This window comes from Salvelinus namaycush, chromosome 19 (genome assembly GCF_016432855.1).
Source record: "Salvelinus namaycush isolate Seneca chromosome 19, SaNama_1.0, whole genome shotgun sequence".
NCBI lineage: Eukaryota > Metazoa > Chordata > Actinopteri > Salmoniformes > Salmonidae > Salvelinus > Salvelinus namaycush.
The window spans coordinates 41,380,855-41,394,299 of NC_052325.1; the positions used below are offsets into that span (position 1 = coordinate 41,380,855).

The window sequence follows — 13,445 nt, forward strand, 5'->3', positions numbered from 1 at the left end:
CTTATGTTAGAAAATGGGCCTTTATTATTCCTTGATTCAAGCTGTTTAAAGGTCTGAAGGATTGTGCAATTCGATTTAACAAAGGTTGGGCTCATTGGACGTCATTAATGTCATAGTTCACAAATAATTTTGAAATGTCAAACATAAGAGCTGGAGTAACAGGATTATGGTAAATTATTTCTGACAGAGTTGCTGTGTCAGTATTGTTTTAGCAGTGGATGAGAGAAAAAAAATATAAAATTTTCCACCCAAAATGCTTCCATCATATGCAACATGTTTAAAGTTATTCAAGGTTCCGCGTTACTTTGTATGAAGTGGGTTTTCAGTGTTCAACAATTTCAAGTACCTTGTCTAGGTGCTGACTTGGGACCGAATTCCCTCTGGGGGGAAAACGATAAAAATCCATCCCATTATCATTAGTCGTAGTTGTAATCCCTAGCTTTTCAATGTTTCGCTTTTCAGTCAGTATTTGTGTATATTTTTGTTTTACATCCACACAGATTATCTGCATTGTAATGTGTAAATGTGTTCACTATTAATAGTGTTTGGTGTTAGATGGTACTGAACAGTCTCAAATACCTTGAATGGCTGTGAAAGCTAAAGCAAACTACTCCCCATCCCCCTTGTCTTCAGTTGGTGTGACCTTATTTTTTCTTGCGGTTGAAAAGTGCAAAAGGCCTTCTCCAAATCCTGGTTGTTTTTAGTGCCGGTATGGGTCACCTTAGTTGACTTTGGCATTTTGCCAGGCACTGTGCCCTCACAGTGGGTTTGTACCACAGAGTGCAGGTGAAGATAATGGCTGCCCTTTAGAGAGGGAAGAATTTCCAAGTATTTTTGTTGCCAATCCCAGCAGGTGGGTGTGAATGTGAGACTAGGTAGCCAGGATGGAGCGATTGCCAACGATAGTAGCAATATCAGATTTTTAACAGTAATGTAATATTGCTCACATTTCTGGTCATAGGGGAAATGAGAGCTGGTATTATAATGGTCACAGTGGTTGTTGTCTCCGAGGTCTCTTAGAACTTAAGTTGTGCTATGTTTTATCCTACAGAATAGCTGAGTGGCGGCTTATTGGCCCAAATTTGATCCTTTACCAGTGCGGCCCCTATTACATTTGCTTTCCTTTCGCCAATGTTTTTCCTCATTACTGAGTGATTAATGCAGGGCGACTGTATTGTCTTGAGTCACCTGCCGCTGCAAGTAGTTAACCCATATCATCTGGATGCAATAGAGAAATGTGTATCGTGATTATTTGTTCACAGGCAAGGGTTTTGCCTCATAATAGTAGCACACAGGGTTGGGGAGTAACTGATTACATGTGTTTAAAGTTACATGGGATCTGATGGAAAGATGGCGCCAACAGAGAAGGGCGACATCTTAAGAGTTCCAACCCAACTTTGCTATTTATTGACTTTTTTTGTGTTCATTTTAACTTTTTTTGGACAAAGTTCATACTAGTATCACATATGACCGCCACACACTTCTTTACATCAGATTGACAGTTACTAACCTCGATTTCAACTTCAAATCCGACTCTGACTCAGCTGTTTCCTTGTTCATACTGGACCCCATTCCTTTGTTTCATGGGCTACCAAAACACAGAAGGCGTGGACACGGTAGACGAGCCGGCATCCTGGTGAGATTGAGACGAAGAGAAAACCGACCGGCACGCTCTGTTGGCAAATGTCCAGTCACTCGAGAATAAGATGGATGAGCTTCTTTCAAGAGTCCTATCAGAGAGACTTGAAAGAGACGTGGCTGGATGACTCTATGTACATAGAACTCAGTGGTTTCTCCATGCAGCGGCACGATCGGATGAAGGCGGCCTTGGGCAAGTCCAAAGGGGAAGAGGTGTGCCTCTTCATAAACAACTGGTGCACTGCTTCCAGTGTGAAGGAAATCTCTAGCTTTTGCTCACCTGATATAGAATACCTCATAGTAAGCTGCAGACCCTTTTATCTACCAAGAGAGTTTTCATCCGTAATTATCATGGCTGTCTACATCCCTCCACAAGCCCACACCTCTGACACTCAACAAACTGAATGGGGGCAAAAACAAACAAGAAACCACTCAACCAGAGGCAGCTTTTCTGGTGGGCGGAGACATTAACGAGGGCAGACCTTAAAACCATTCAACCTAACTTTTACCAACACATCTCCTGTGCCACTAGGGGCACAAACTTTAGACCACTTTTATTCTAGACACAGAAATGCACACAAGGCCCTCCTTCGTCCTCCCTTTGCCATATCTGACCACGACTTTATTCTCCTGCTTCCTGAATACAAACAAAAGCTCAAACAGGAAGTACCAGTGACACGCTCAATACGGAATTGGTCTGATGAAGCAGAAGCGAGGCTACAAGACTGTTTTGCTAGGGTCAATGCTATCCGAGATCCTTGGGACGTCACTACCCTAAACCTAACGTTAACCCCTACCCTAAACATAAAGATAAGGAAACCATTATTAAAAACATTTTGGCATGTATTTATCACCTTAGTTTAGTGCCTAAAATATCTCCATGTCTACTTCAATTCATTTTTTTTAACTGGTACCGGGGACCTTCAGACGAGTCTTGTGAGGCTTGTGGGCGTATTAGAGCAATAGATTTGTAAAATGTAATAACTTCACGAAAAAGGGAAGGGGTCTGAATACTTTCCGAATGCACTGTACATGGCCATTAAGGCAAAATCTTTCTTCAAGATGAAGTAAAAGCAGGGTCAAATAATAAGCACAGTGTTTGAGGGTGCAACAGGTCAGTACCTCAGCAGTGAATGTCAGTTGGCTTTTCATAACCAAGCATTCAGAGGTCGAGGCAGCAGGTGCAGTAGAGCGAGAGAGAGGGAGGTTGTCGAAACGGCAGGTCCGGGATAGGGTAGCACGTCCGGTGAACAGGTGCAGGGAGAACAACAGAAACTGGATCAGCAGCACGACCAGATGGACTGGTGATGAGGACAGCGAGGAGTTGTCAGGCCAGGTAGTCCTGAGGCATGTTCGTTGGGCTCAGGTCCAACGGGAGAGATAAGCGAAATGGGAGAATTAGAGGGAGCATACCTAAGATCATGCCTGACACCAAGTAAGACAGGAGAATTGCACCAGATAGGACAGACTCACCCTAGCTTCCCTGGCACATAGACTATTGCAGCATAGATATTGGAGACTGAGGCGGGGGGTTGGGGAAACTGTGGCCTCGTCCAAAGTTACCCCAGACAGGAGATAACCCCACCCACTTTGCCAAAGCACAGTCCCCACATCACCAAAGGGATATCAACAGACCACTAACTTTACTACCCTGACACAAGGCTGAATATAGCCCACGAAGATATCGCCCTACTACACAAGCACGAGGGGGTGCAATGCCGGACAGGAAGATCATGTCAGTGACTCAACGCACTCAAGTCAAGTATAGTGACTAAAGCCTGGTACGTGATGCACCTCTCCTTGGGAGGGCATGGGAGAGTGCGAGCAAGCCAGTGACTCAGCTCCCTTAGGTTCAGAGGCAGATAATCGCAGTGGAGAGAGGGGAGCCGGCCAGCAGACACAGCAAAGGTGGTTCGTCATGAGCCAGACTACACTCAATCATAGGATCTACTGAAGAGATCGGTCTTCAGTAAAGACTTAAAAGTTGAGACCCACTCGGTGTCTCACATGGATCGTCAGACCATTCCATAAAAATGGCTTTTCCACAAAAATGGCTTCCACATGTTTCATTGAAATGTACAGCTCTTTTTAATTTTTTAATTTCACCTTTATTTAACCAGGTAGCCCAGTTGAGAACATGTTCTCATTTACAACTGCGACCTGGCCAAGATTAAGCAAAGCAGTGCGACAAAAACAACAGTTACACATGGGATAATCAAACGTACAGTCAATAACACAATAGAAAAATCTGTATACAGTGTGTGAAGTAAGGAGGTAAGGCAATAAATAGGCCAATAGTGGCGAAGTAATTGCAATTTAGCAATTTACACTGGAGTGATATATGTGCAGAGGAGGATGTGCAAGTAGAAATACTGGTGTGCAAAAGAGCAGAAAAACAAATATGGGGATGAGGTAGGTAGTTGTTTGGATGGGCAATTTACAAATGGGCTGTGTACAGCTGCAGCGATCGGTAAGCTGCTCTGACAGCTGACGCTTAAAGTTAGTGAGGGAGATATAAGTCTCCAACTTCAGTGATTTTTGCAATTCGTTCCAGTCATTGGCAGCAGAGAAGTGGAAGGAAAGGCGGCCAAAGTAGGTGTTGGCTTTGGGGGTGACCAGTAAAATATACCTGCTGGAGCGCGTGCTACGGGTGGGTGTTGCTATCATAACCAGTGAGCTGAGATAAGGGGCTTTACCTAGCAAAAACTTATAGTTGACCTGGAGCCAGTGGGTTTGGCGACGAATATGTAGCGAGGACCAGCCAACAAGAGCATACAGGTCGCAGTGGTGGGTAGTAGATGGGGCTTTGGCGACAAAACGGATTGCACTGTGATAGACTGCACCCAATTTGCTGAGTAGAGTGTTGGAGGCTATTTTGTAAATGACATCACCGAAGTCAAGGATCGGTAGGATAGTCAGTTATACGAGGGTATGTTTGGCAGCAGGAGTGAAGAAGGCTGTGTTGCAAAATGGAAGCCGATTTCTAGATTTAACTTTGGATTGGAGATGCTTAATGTGAGTCTGGAAGAAGAGTTTACAGTCTAGCCAGACACCTAGGTATTTATAGTTGTCCACATATTCTAAGTCAGAACCGTCCAGGGTAGCGATCGGGCAGCGATCGGTTGAAGAGCATGCATTTAGTTTTACTAGCATTTAAGAGCAGTTGGAGGCCACGGAAGGAGTGTTGTATGGCATTGAAGCTCGTTTGGAGGCTTGTTAAAACATTGTCCAAAGAAGGGCCAGATGTGTACAGTATGGTGTCGTCTGCATAGAGGTGGATCAAAGAATCACCCGCAGCAAGAGCGACGACATTGATATATACAGAGAAAAGAGTTGGCCTGAGAATTGAACCCTGTGGCACCTCCAGAGACTGTCAGAGGTCCGGACAACAGGCCCTCCGATTTGACACACTGAACTCCATCTGAGAAGTACAGTGGAAGTCAGAAGTCTACATACACTTAGGTTGGAGTAATTAAAACTCGTTTTTCAACCACTTCACAAATTTCTTGTTAACAAACTATAGTTTTGGCAAGGCGGTTAGAACATCTACTTTGTGCATGACACAAGTCATTTTTCCAACAATTGTTTACAGACAGATATTTCACTTATAATTCACTGTATCACAATTCCAATGGTTCAGAAGTTTACATACACTAAGTTGACTGTGCCTTTAAACAGCTTGGAAAATTCCTGAAAATTGTCAGAAGCTTCTGATATAGGCTAATCGACATCATTTGAGTCAATTGGAGGTGTACCTGTGGATGTATTTCAAGGCCTACCTTCAAACGCAGTACCTCTTTGCTTGACATCATGGGAAAATCAAAATAAATCAGCCAAGACCTCAGAAAAAGAATTGTAGACCTCCACAAGTCTGGTTCGTCCTTGGGAGCAATTTCCAAATGCCGGAAGGTACCACGTTCATCTGTACAAACAATAGTACGCAAGTATAAACACCATGGGACCACGCAGCCATCATACCACTCAGGAAGGAGACGTGTTCTGTCTCCTAGAGATGAACGTACTTGGGTGCAAAAAGTGCAAATCAACCCCAGAACAACCGCGAAGGACCTTGTGATGATGCTGGAGGAAACCGGTACAAAAGTATCTATATCCACAGTAAAACGACATAACCTGAAAGGCCGCTCAGCAAGGAAGAAGCCACTGCTCCAAAACTGCCATAAAAAAGCCAGACTACAGTTTGCAACTGCACAAGGGGAGAAAGATCGTACTTTTTGGACAAATGTCCTCTGGTCTGATGAAGCAAAAATAGAAATGTTTGGCGATAATGACCATCGCTATATTTGGAGGAAAAAGGGGGAGGCTTGCAAGCTGAAGAACACCATCCCAACCGTGCACGGGGGTGGCAGCATCATGTTGTGGGGGTGCTTTGCTGCAGGAGGGACTGGTGCACTTCACAGAATAGATGGCATCATGAGGCAGGAAAATTATGTGGATATATTGAAGCAACATCTCAAGACATCAGTCAGGAAGTTAAAGCTTGGTCGCAAATGGGTCTTCCAAATGGACAATGACCACAAGCATATTTCCAAAGTTGTAGCAAAATGGCTTAAGGACAACCAAGTCAAGGTATTGGAGTGGCCATCACAAAGTCTTGACCCCAATCCCATAGAAAATTTGTGGGCAGAACTGAAAAAGTGTGTGCGAGCAAGGAGGCCTACAAACCTGACTCAGTTACACCAGCTCTGTCAGGAGGAATGGGCCAAAATTCACCCAACTTATTGTGGGAAGCTTGTGGAAGGCTACCCAAAACGTCTGACCCAAGTTAAACAACGACTTGCCAAAACTATAGTTTGTTAACAAGAAATGTGTGGAGTGGTTGAAAAACTAGTTTTAATGACTCCAACCTAAGTGTATGTAAACTTCTGACTTCAACTCCAATACTTCGTACCCCTGCACATTGATCTGGCACTAGGAGTCCCTGTATATTACATTTACATTTAAGTCATTTAGCAGACGCTCTTATCCAGAGCGACTTACAAGTTGGTGCATTCACCTTATGATATCCAGTGGAACAACCACTTTACAATAGTTCATCTAACCCTTTAAAGGAGGGGTGGGGGGGGTTAGAAGGATTACTTTATCCTATCCTAGGTATTCCTTAAAGAGGTGGTGTTTCAGGTGTTTCCGGAAGGTGGTGATTGACTCCGCTGACCTGGCGTCGTGGGGGAGTTTGTTCCACCATTGGGGTGCCAGAGCACCATATAGCTCCATTCCTGTGTATTTTAATTTATTCCTTGTGTTAGTATATCTTTTTTTCATATAATTTTTTAACTGCATCATTGGGAAGGGCTCATAAGCAAACAAGCGTTTCACAATAGTCTATACCCGTTGTATTCGGTACATATGTCCAATACAATTTGATTACAAAAAGACTAACTGTAAACAGTTACAAATCAAATGTTATTGGTCACATACACATGGTTATCAGATGTTATTGTGAGTGTAGCGAAATGCTTGTGCTTCTAGTTCCGACTGTGCAGCAATATCTAACAAGTAATATCAAACAATTCCACAACAGATACTTAATACACACAAATCTAAGTAAAGGACTGGAACAATATATGGATGAGCAATGACAGAGCGACATAGGCTAAGATGGTATAGAATACAGTATATACCTATGAGATGAGTATTGCAAATATATAAACATTAAAGTGATTAGTGTTCCATTTATTATTGGGGCCAATGATCTCAAGTCTGTATGAAGGCAGCAGCCTCTCTGTGTTAGTAATGGCTGTTTTAACAGTCTGATGGCCTTGCGATAGAAGATGTTTTTCAGTCTCCCTGTCCCAGCTTTGATGCACCTGTACTGACCTCGCCTTCTGGATGGTAGCGGGGTGCACAGGCAGTGGCTCGGGTGGTTGTTGTCCTTGATGATCTTTTTGGCCTTCCTGTGACATTGGGTGCTGTAGGTGTCTGGAGGGCAGATAGTTTGCCCCCCTGGTGATGCGTTGTGCAGACCGCACCACCCTCTGGAGAGCCCTGCGGTTGAGGGTGGTGCAGTTGCCGTACCAGGCGGGTGATACAGCCCCGACAGGATGCTCTCAATTGTGCATCTGTAAAAGTTTGTGAGGGTTTTAGATGACAAGCCAAATTTCTTCAGCCTCCTGAGGTTGAAGAGGCGCTGTTGCGCCTTCTTCACCACACTGTGTGGGTGGACCATTTCAGTTTGTCCGCGATGTTACAATTTTGGACAGGTGACTAGTAACTAATGGATTACATTTAGAAAGTAACCTACCCAAGCCTAGTAGCACATTGTTTGGTGTATGCAAAACATTTCTCTCCACTGTGGTAATATTTTTCATATATACTGAACAAAAATATAAATTCAACATTCAACAATTTCATAAATTGCAAATAAATTCATTAGGCCGTAATCTATTGATTTCACATAAATGGGAATGCAAATATGCATCTGTTGGTCACAGATACCTTTTTTTTTTTTTTTGAAAAAAAAGTAGGTGCGTGGATATGAAAACCAGTCAGAATCTGGTGTGATCACCATTTGACTCATGCGGCGTGACACATCTCCTTCACATAGAGTTGATCAGGCTGTTGATTGTGGCCTGTGGCATGTTGTCCCACTCCTCTTCAATGGCTGTGCGAAGTTGCTAGATATTGTCGGGAACTGGAACACGCTGTCGTACTCGTCGATCCAGAGCATCCCAAATGTTTGTTTCACTCCTGCACGGTCTTAGCAGCTTACAGGAAATGTGTACAGATCTTTCCCACATGGGGCTGTGTATTATCATGCTGAAACATGAGGTGATGGCGGCGGATGAATGGCATGACAATGGGCCTAAGGATCTCGTGACGGTATCTCTGTGCATTCAAATTGCCATAGATAAAATGCAATTGTGTTCGTTTTCCGTAGCTTATGCCTGCCCTTACCATTACCCCATCGCCACCACGGGCACTCTGTTCACAATGTTGATATCAGCAAACCGCTCGCCCACATGACGCCATACACATGGTATGCGGTTGTGAGGCCGGTTGGAGATACTGGCAAATTCTCTAAAACAACGTTGGAGGCTGCTTATGGTAGAGAAATTAACGTTACATTTTCTGGCAACTGCTCTGGTGGACATTCCTGCAGTCAGCATGCAAATTGCACTTTCCCTCAACTTGACATCTGTGACATTGTTGTGTGACAAAACTACGCATTTTAGAATGGACTTTTTATTTTCCCTAGCACAAGGAGTACTTGTGTAATGATCATGCGGTTTAATCAGCTTCTTGATATGCCACACCTGTCACGTGGATAGATTATCTTGGCAAATGAGAAATGCTCACTAACAGGGATGTTAACAAATTTGTGCACAAAATTATACAAGCTTTTTGTGCGTATGGAACATTTCTGTTATCTTTTATTTCAGCTCATTAAACATGGGACCAACACTGTATACTTTTTATTCAACAACATTGTATGCCATTAGGATCATTTTCCGCCTCAATATTTTGTTTCCAGTCTGCAAAGACATCGTAATAGTCATTTAGCACTCTATTTGGCCCCTTGGTTGTTTTACTTGGACCCCAGTATGGGTGTAAATCACAATATTTATTTATTATTCTTTCCTGGAGATAGTTGTTAGTGTCTGGAGTATATTAATCCTTGTTTTCTGCTTTCTTTGGCCAGGGTCCTCGTCCACTGAGAGACATCTGGAAGTGACAGCGATGGCCGAGTGCGTGCCTTTCCTCGGTATGGAGGACCTCAGGGAGATCCTTACAGCTGTTCTGCACAGGAATGCTAAGACCGTGCAGGAGTGCCGGCCGCTAAAAGTCACCAACTACCTTCAGGTAAGAAATAAACATTGATTCATGTACCTGAAAATAAGGCTCACTTACACAATAACAAATATATGTGTGAATATGCAGTGCCTTCAGAAAGTATTCACACCCGTTGACTCTTTCCACATTTTGCTGTTAAAGCCTGAATTTAAAATGTATTCAATTTAGATTTTTTGGGGGTAAAACAAAACAAAAAGCAGACATCGAATATCCCTTTGAGCATGGTGAAGTTATTAATTACACTTTGGATGGTGTATCAATACACCCAGTCACTACAAAGGTACATATGTCCTTCTTAACTCAGTTGCCGGAGAGGAAGGATACCACTCAGGGATTTCACCATGAGTCCAACTGTGACTTTAAAACCGCTACAGAGTTTAATGGCTGTGATAGAAGACAACTGAAGATGGATCAACAACATTGTAGTTACTCCACAATACTAACCTAATTGACAGAGAGAAAAGAAGCCTGTACAGAATACAAATATTCCCAAACATGCATCCTTTTTGCAACAAGGTACTAAAGTTATACTGCAAAAAAATGGCAAGGCAGTTAACTTTTTGTCCTGAACACAAAAAGTGTTATGTTTGGGGCAAATCCAATACAACACATTAAAGTACCATCTCCATATTTTCAAGCATATTAGTGGCTGCATTGTGTTATGGGTATGCTTGTAATCGTGAAGGACTGGGGAGTTTTTAAGGATAAAACATTTACGGAAAGGAGCTAAGCACGGGCAAAATCCTAGAGGAACCCTGGTTCAGTCTGCTTCCCCCCCAGACACTGGGTGACGAATTCAACTTTCAGCAGGACAATAACCTAAAACACAAGGCCAAATCTACACTGGAGTTGCTTACCAAGAAGACAGTGAATGTTCCTGAGTGGCCGAGTTACAGTTTTGACTTAAATCTGCTTGTAAATCTATGGCAAGACCTTAAATGGTGTTCTAGCAATGATCAACAACCAGTTTGACAGAACTTGAAGAATTTTTAAAAGAATAATGGGCAAATTTTGCACAATCCAGGTGTGGAATGCTCTTAGAGACTTACCCAGAAAGACTGTTGCAATCGCTGCCAAAGGTGCTTCTTCAAGGTATTGACGTGTGTGCGTGTGTGTGCGTGTGTGTGCGTGTGTGTGCGTGTGTGTGCGTGTGTGTGCGTGTGTGTGCGTGTGTGTGTGTGTGTGTGTGTGTGTGTGAATACTTATGTAAATGACATTTTTCTGTATTTCATTTTCAATAAATTAGCAAAATGTCTAAACATGTTTTCACTTTCACTGTCATAGAGCAGGGGTGGGCAACTCCAGTCTTCGAGGGCCGGATTGGTGTCACTTTTCCTCCATCCCTAGCAAACGCAGTTGATTAATCAAATTGCATTCTAAACTGAAGATCATGATTAGGTGATTATTGTTCGCTGGAGCTGGGGGAAAACTGTGACACCAATCCGGCCCTCTAGGACTGGAATTGCCCACCTCTGTTATAGAGTATTGTGTGTAGATGGGTGAGAAAAAACATTGATTTAATGCATTTTGAATTCAGGCTATAACACAACAAAATGTGGAATAAGTCGAGGGGTATGAATACTTTCTGAAGGCACTGTGTGTGTATGTGTAAGGTTCCTATACCGTACTTTCCTGTGGGTAAATGTATGATGGTTAAATTGATGTGAAGGTCTTGAAAGCCCTTTATCATGTAATGAAAGTGGAGATGGAGTCAAGACTGGAACACTCACAGCCAGAGACCCATTGAGACCTAGACCCTGTATATTGACATCATGAGACCAAGACCAATTCATTGTGATGAAACGAGACCAAGAGAAATAATACATTCTCTCTAAACATTTTGGTATCCGGCTTCCACGTTTAAGAAGCAAGGTAAGTAAGAGTAGCCATGTCCAAACCAGAATGGCCCATAGGGCAAAGCCTACCTCTTGTTTGTATCATAAAACAGCTTGATGTACAAGTACACACCCTGGACAGGTTGCTAGTCTATCACAGGGCCTTACCACAAATCCATCTCCCCAACCTTCCAATCTCAGGGCAGATACTCTTACCCCACGACCACTGAGTTGGCCAGAAAGCAAGGTGGTGCATCTTGACCACATGAGTTTAGAGACTACAAAAAACAATGGTATTTTCTGATACTATGAGCCGAGATCAAGACCCAGACCAGGATAGTGGTGCCAAGAAGCAGACACCTTTCCAAGACCCAATGTCGACATCAAGACCACTAGATCAAGACTATCTCTAGGTGAAAGCCAAATATACTGATTATGTTGCCTTTAATGCATGATGGTGTGTTCCGCTTGAAGGGAGAAGCTGTTCGACTGGCCCGTCAGCTGCCTGTGACCCTTGCCAAAGAGGATGTGGAGGACACACTTTTGCGGATGCAACAGCAGCTAGAGGAGACCAGCCAAGCCTGCATCCATGGACAAGCCTTTTTCCACCACCTTTCTGATATTCCTGACACCGAACAAGAGGCGCTGAAGATCATGTCCAATATTTTGTAGCTTTGTTACCTTTTTGTTACCTTTTCCATGGAAGTATAGAGCTAGTTAAAACAAACCCTGGATAAAGTGCATTTGGAAAGTAATCGGACCCCTTGACTTTTTCCACATTTTGTTACGTTACAGTCTTACTCTAAAAGGGCTTAAATTGTTTTTTTGTTCATCAATCTACACACAATTCCCCATAATGACGACGCAAAAACAGGTGTTTAGACATTTTTGCAAATGTATTCAAAATAAAACATTTACGTAAGTATTCAGACCCTTACTCAGTACTTTGTTGATGCACCTTTGGCAGCGATTACAGCCTTGAGTCTTTTTGGGTATGACGCTACAAGCTTGGCACACCTGAATTCGGGGAGTTTCTCCCATTCTTCTCTGAAGATCCTCTCAAGCTCTGTCAGGTTGGATGGGGAGCGTTGCTGCACAGCTATTTTCAGGTCTCCAGAGATGTTCGATTGGGTTTGGGTTCTGGCTGGCTGACATTCAGAGACTTGTCCCGAAGTCACTCCTGCATTGTCTTGGCTGTGTGCTTTGGGTCGTTGTCCTGTTAGAAGGTGAACCTTCGCCGCCCCAGTCTGAGGTCCTGAGTGCTCTGGAGCAGGTTTTTATCAAGCATCTCTCTGTACTTTGCTCCGTTCATCTTTCCCTCGTTCCTGACTAGTCTCACAGTCCCTGCCTCTGGAAAAACATGGTGCCAGGTTTCCTCCAGACGTGACGCTTGGCATTCAAGCCAAAGAGTTCAATCTTGGTTTTATCAGACCAGAGAATATTGTTCTTCATGGTCTGAGAGTCCTTTAGGTGCATTTTGGCAAACTCCAAGTGGGCTGTCGTGCCTTTCACTAAAGAGTGTCTTCTGTCTGGCCACTCTACCATAAAGGCCTGATTGGTGGAGAGCTGTAGAGATGGTTGTCCTTCTGGAAGGTTCTCCCATCTCCACAGAGGAACTGTGGAGCTCTGTCAGACTGACCATCGGGTTCAATGTCACCTCCCTGACCAAGTCTCTTCTCTCCCAATTGCTCAGTTTGGCCGGGTGTCCAGCTCTTGGAAGAGTCTTGGTGGTGCCAAACTTCTTCCATTTAAGAATGATTGAGGCCACTGTGTTCTTGGGGACTTTCCTTGCTGCATTATTTTTTTGGGCACCCTTCCCCAGATCTGTGCCTCGACACAACCCTGTGTCGGAGCTCTACGGACAATTCCTTCCTCGTGACTTGGTTTTTGCTCTGACATGCACTGTCAACTGTGGGACCTTATATAGACTGGTGATGTTACCACAGGTGGACTCCAATCAAGTTGTAGAAACATCTCAAGGATGATCAATGGAAACAGGATGCACCTGAGCTCAATTTCAAGTTTTATAGCAAAGGGGCTGAATACTTATGTAAATAAGGTCTTTCTGTTTTTTATTTTTAATACATTTGCAAAAATTTCAAATCTATTTTCTCTTCGTCATTATTGGGTATTGTGTGTAGATTGCTGAGATTTTTTATTTAT

At 43.4% G+C, this 13,445-nt stretch overlaps 1 protein-coding gene across 2 annotated transcripts in view; it reads left to right on the forward strand.

Moving 5' to 3' along the window:
• The window catches only part of pms1 (PMS1 homolog 1, mismatch repair system component), a 58,611-nt gene extending 46,493 nt beyond the window's left edge, over nucleotides 1–12,118 (forward strand). For both annotated transcript variants that reach the window (XM_039015015.1, XM_039015016.1), the window contains 2 exons: nucleotides 9,296–9,456; nucleotides 11,757–12,118. In XM_039015015.1, coding sequence (XP_038870943.1) covers nucleotides 9,296–9,456; nucleotides 11,757–11,954 — 359 coding nt within the window. In that variant the 3' untranslated portion in view covers nucleotides 11,955–12,118. The remainder of the gene's footprint in view (nucleotides 1–9,295; nucleotides 9,457–11,756) is intronic.
• The last annotated feature ends 1,327 nt before the right edge of the window (nucleotides 12,119–13,445 follow it).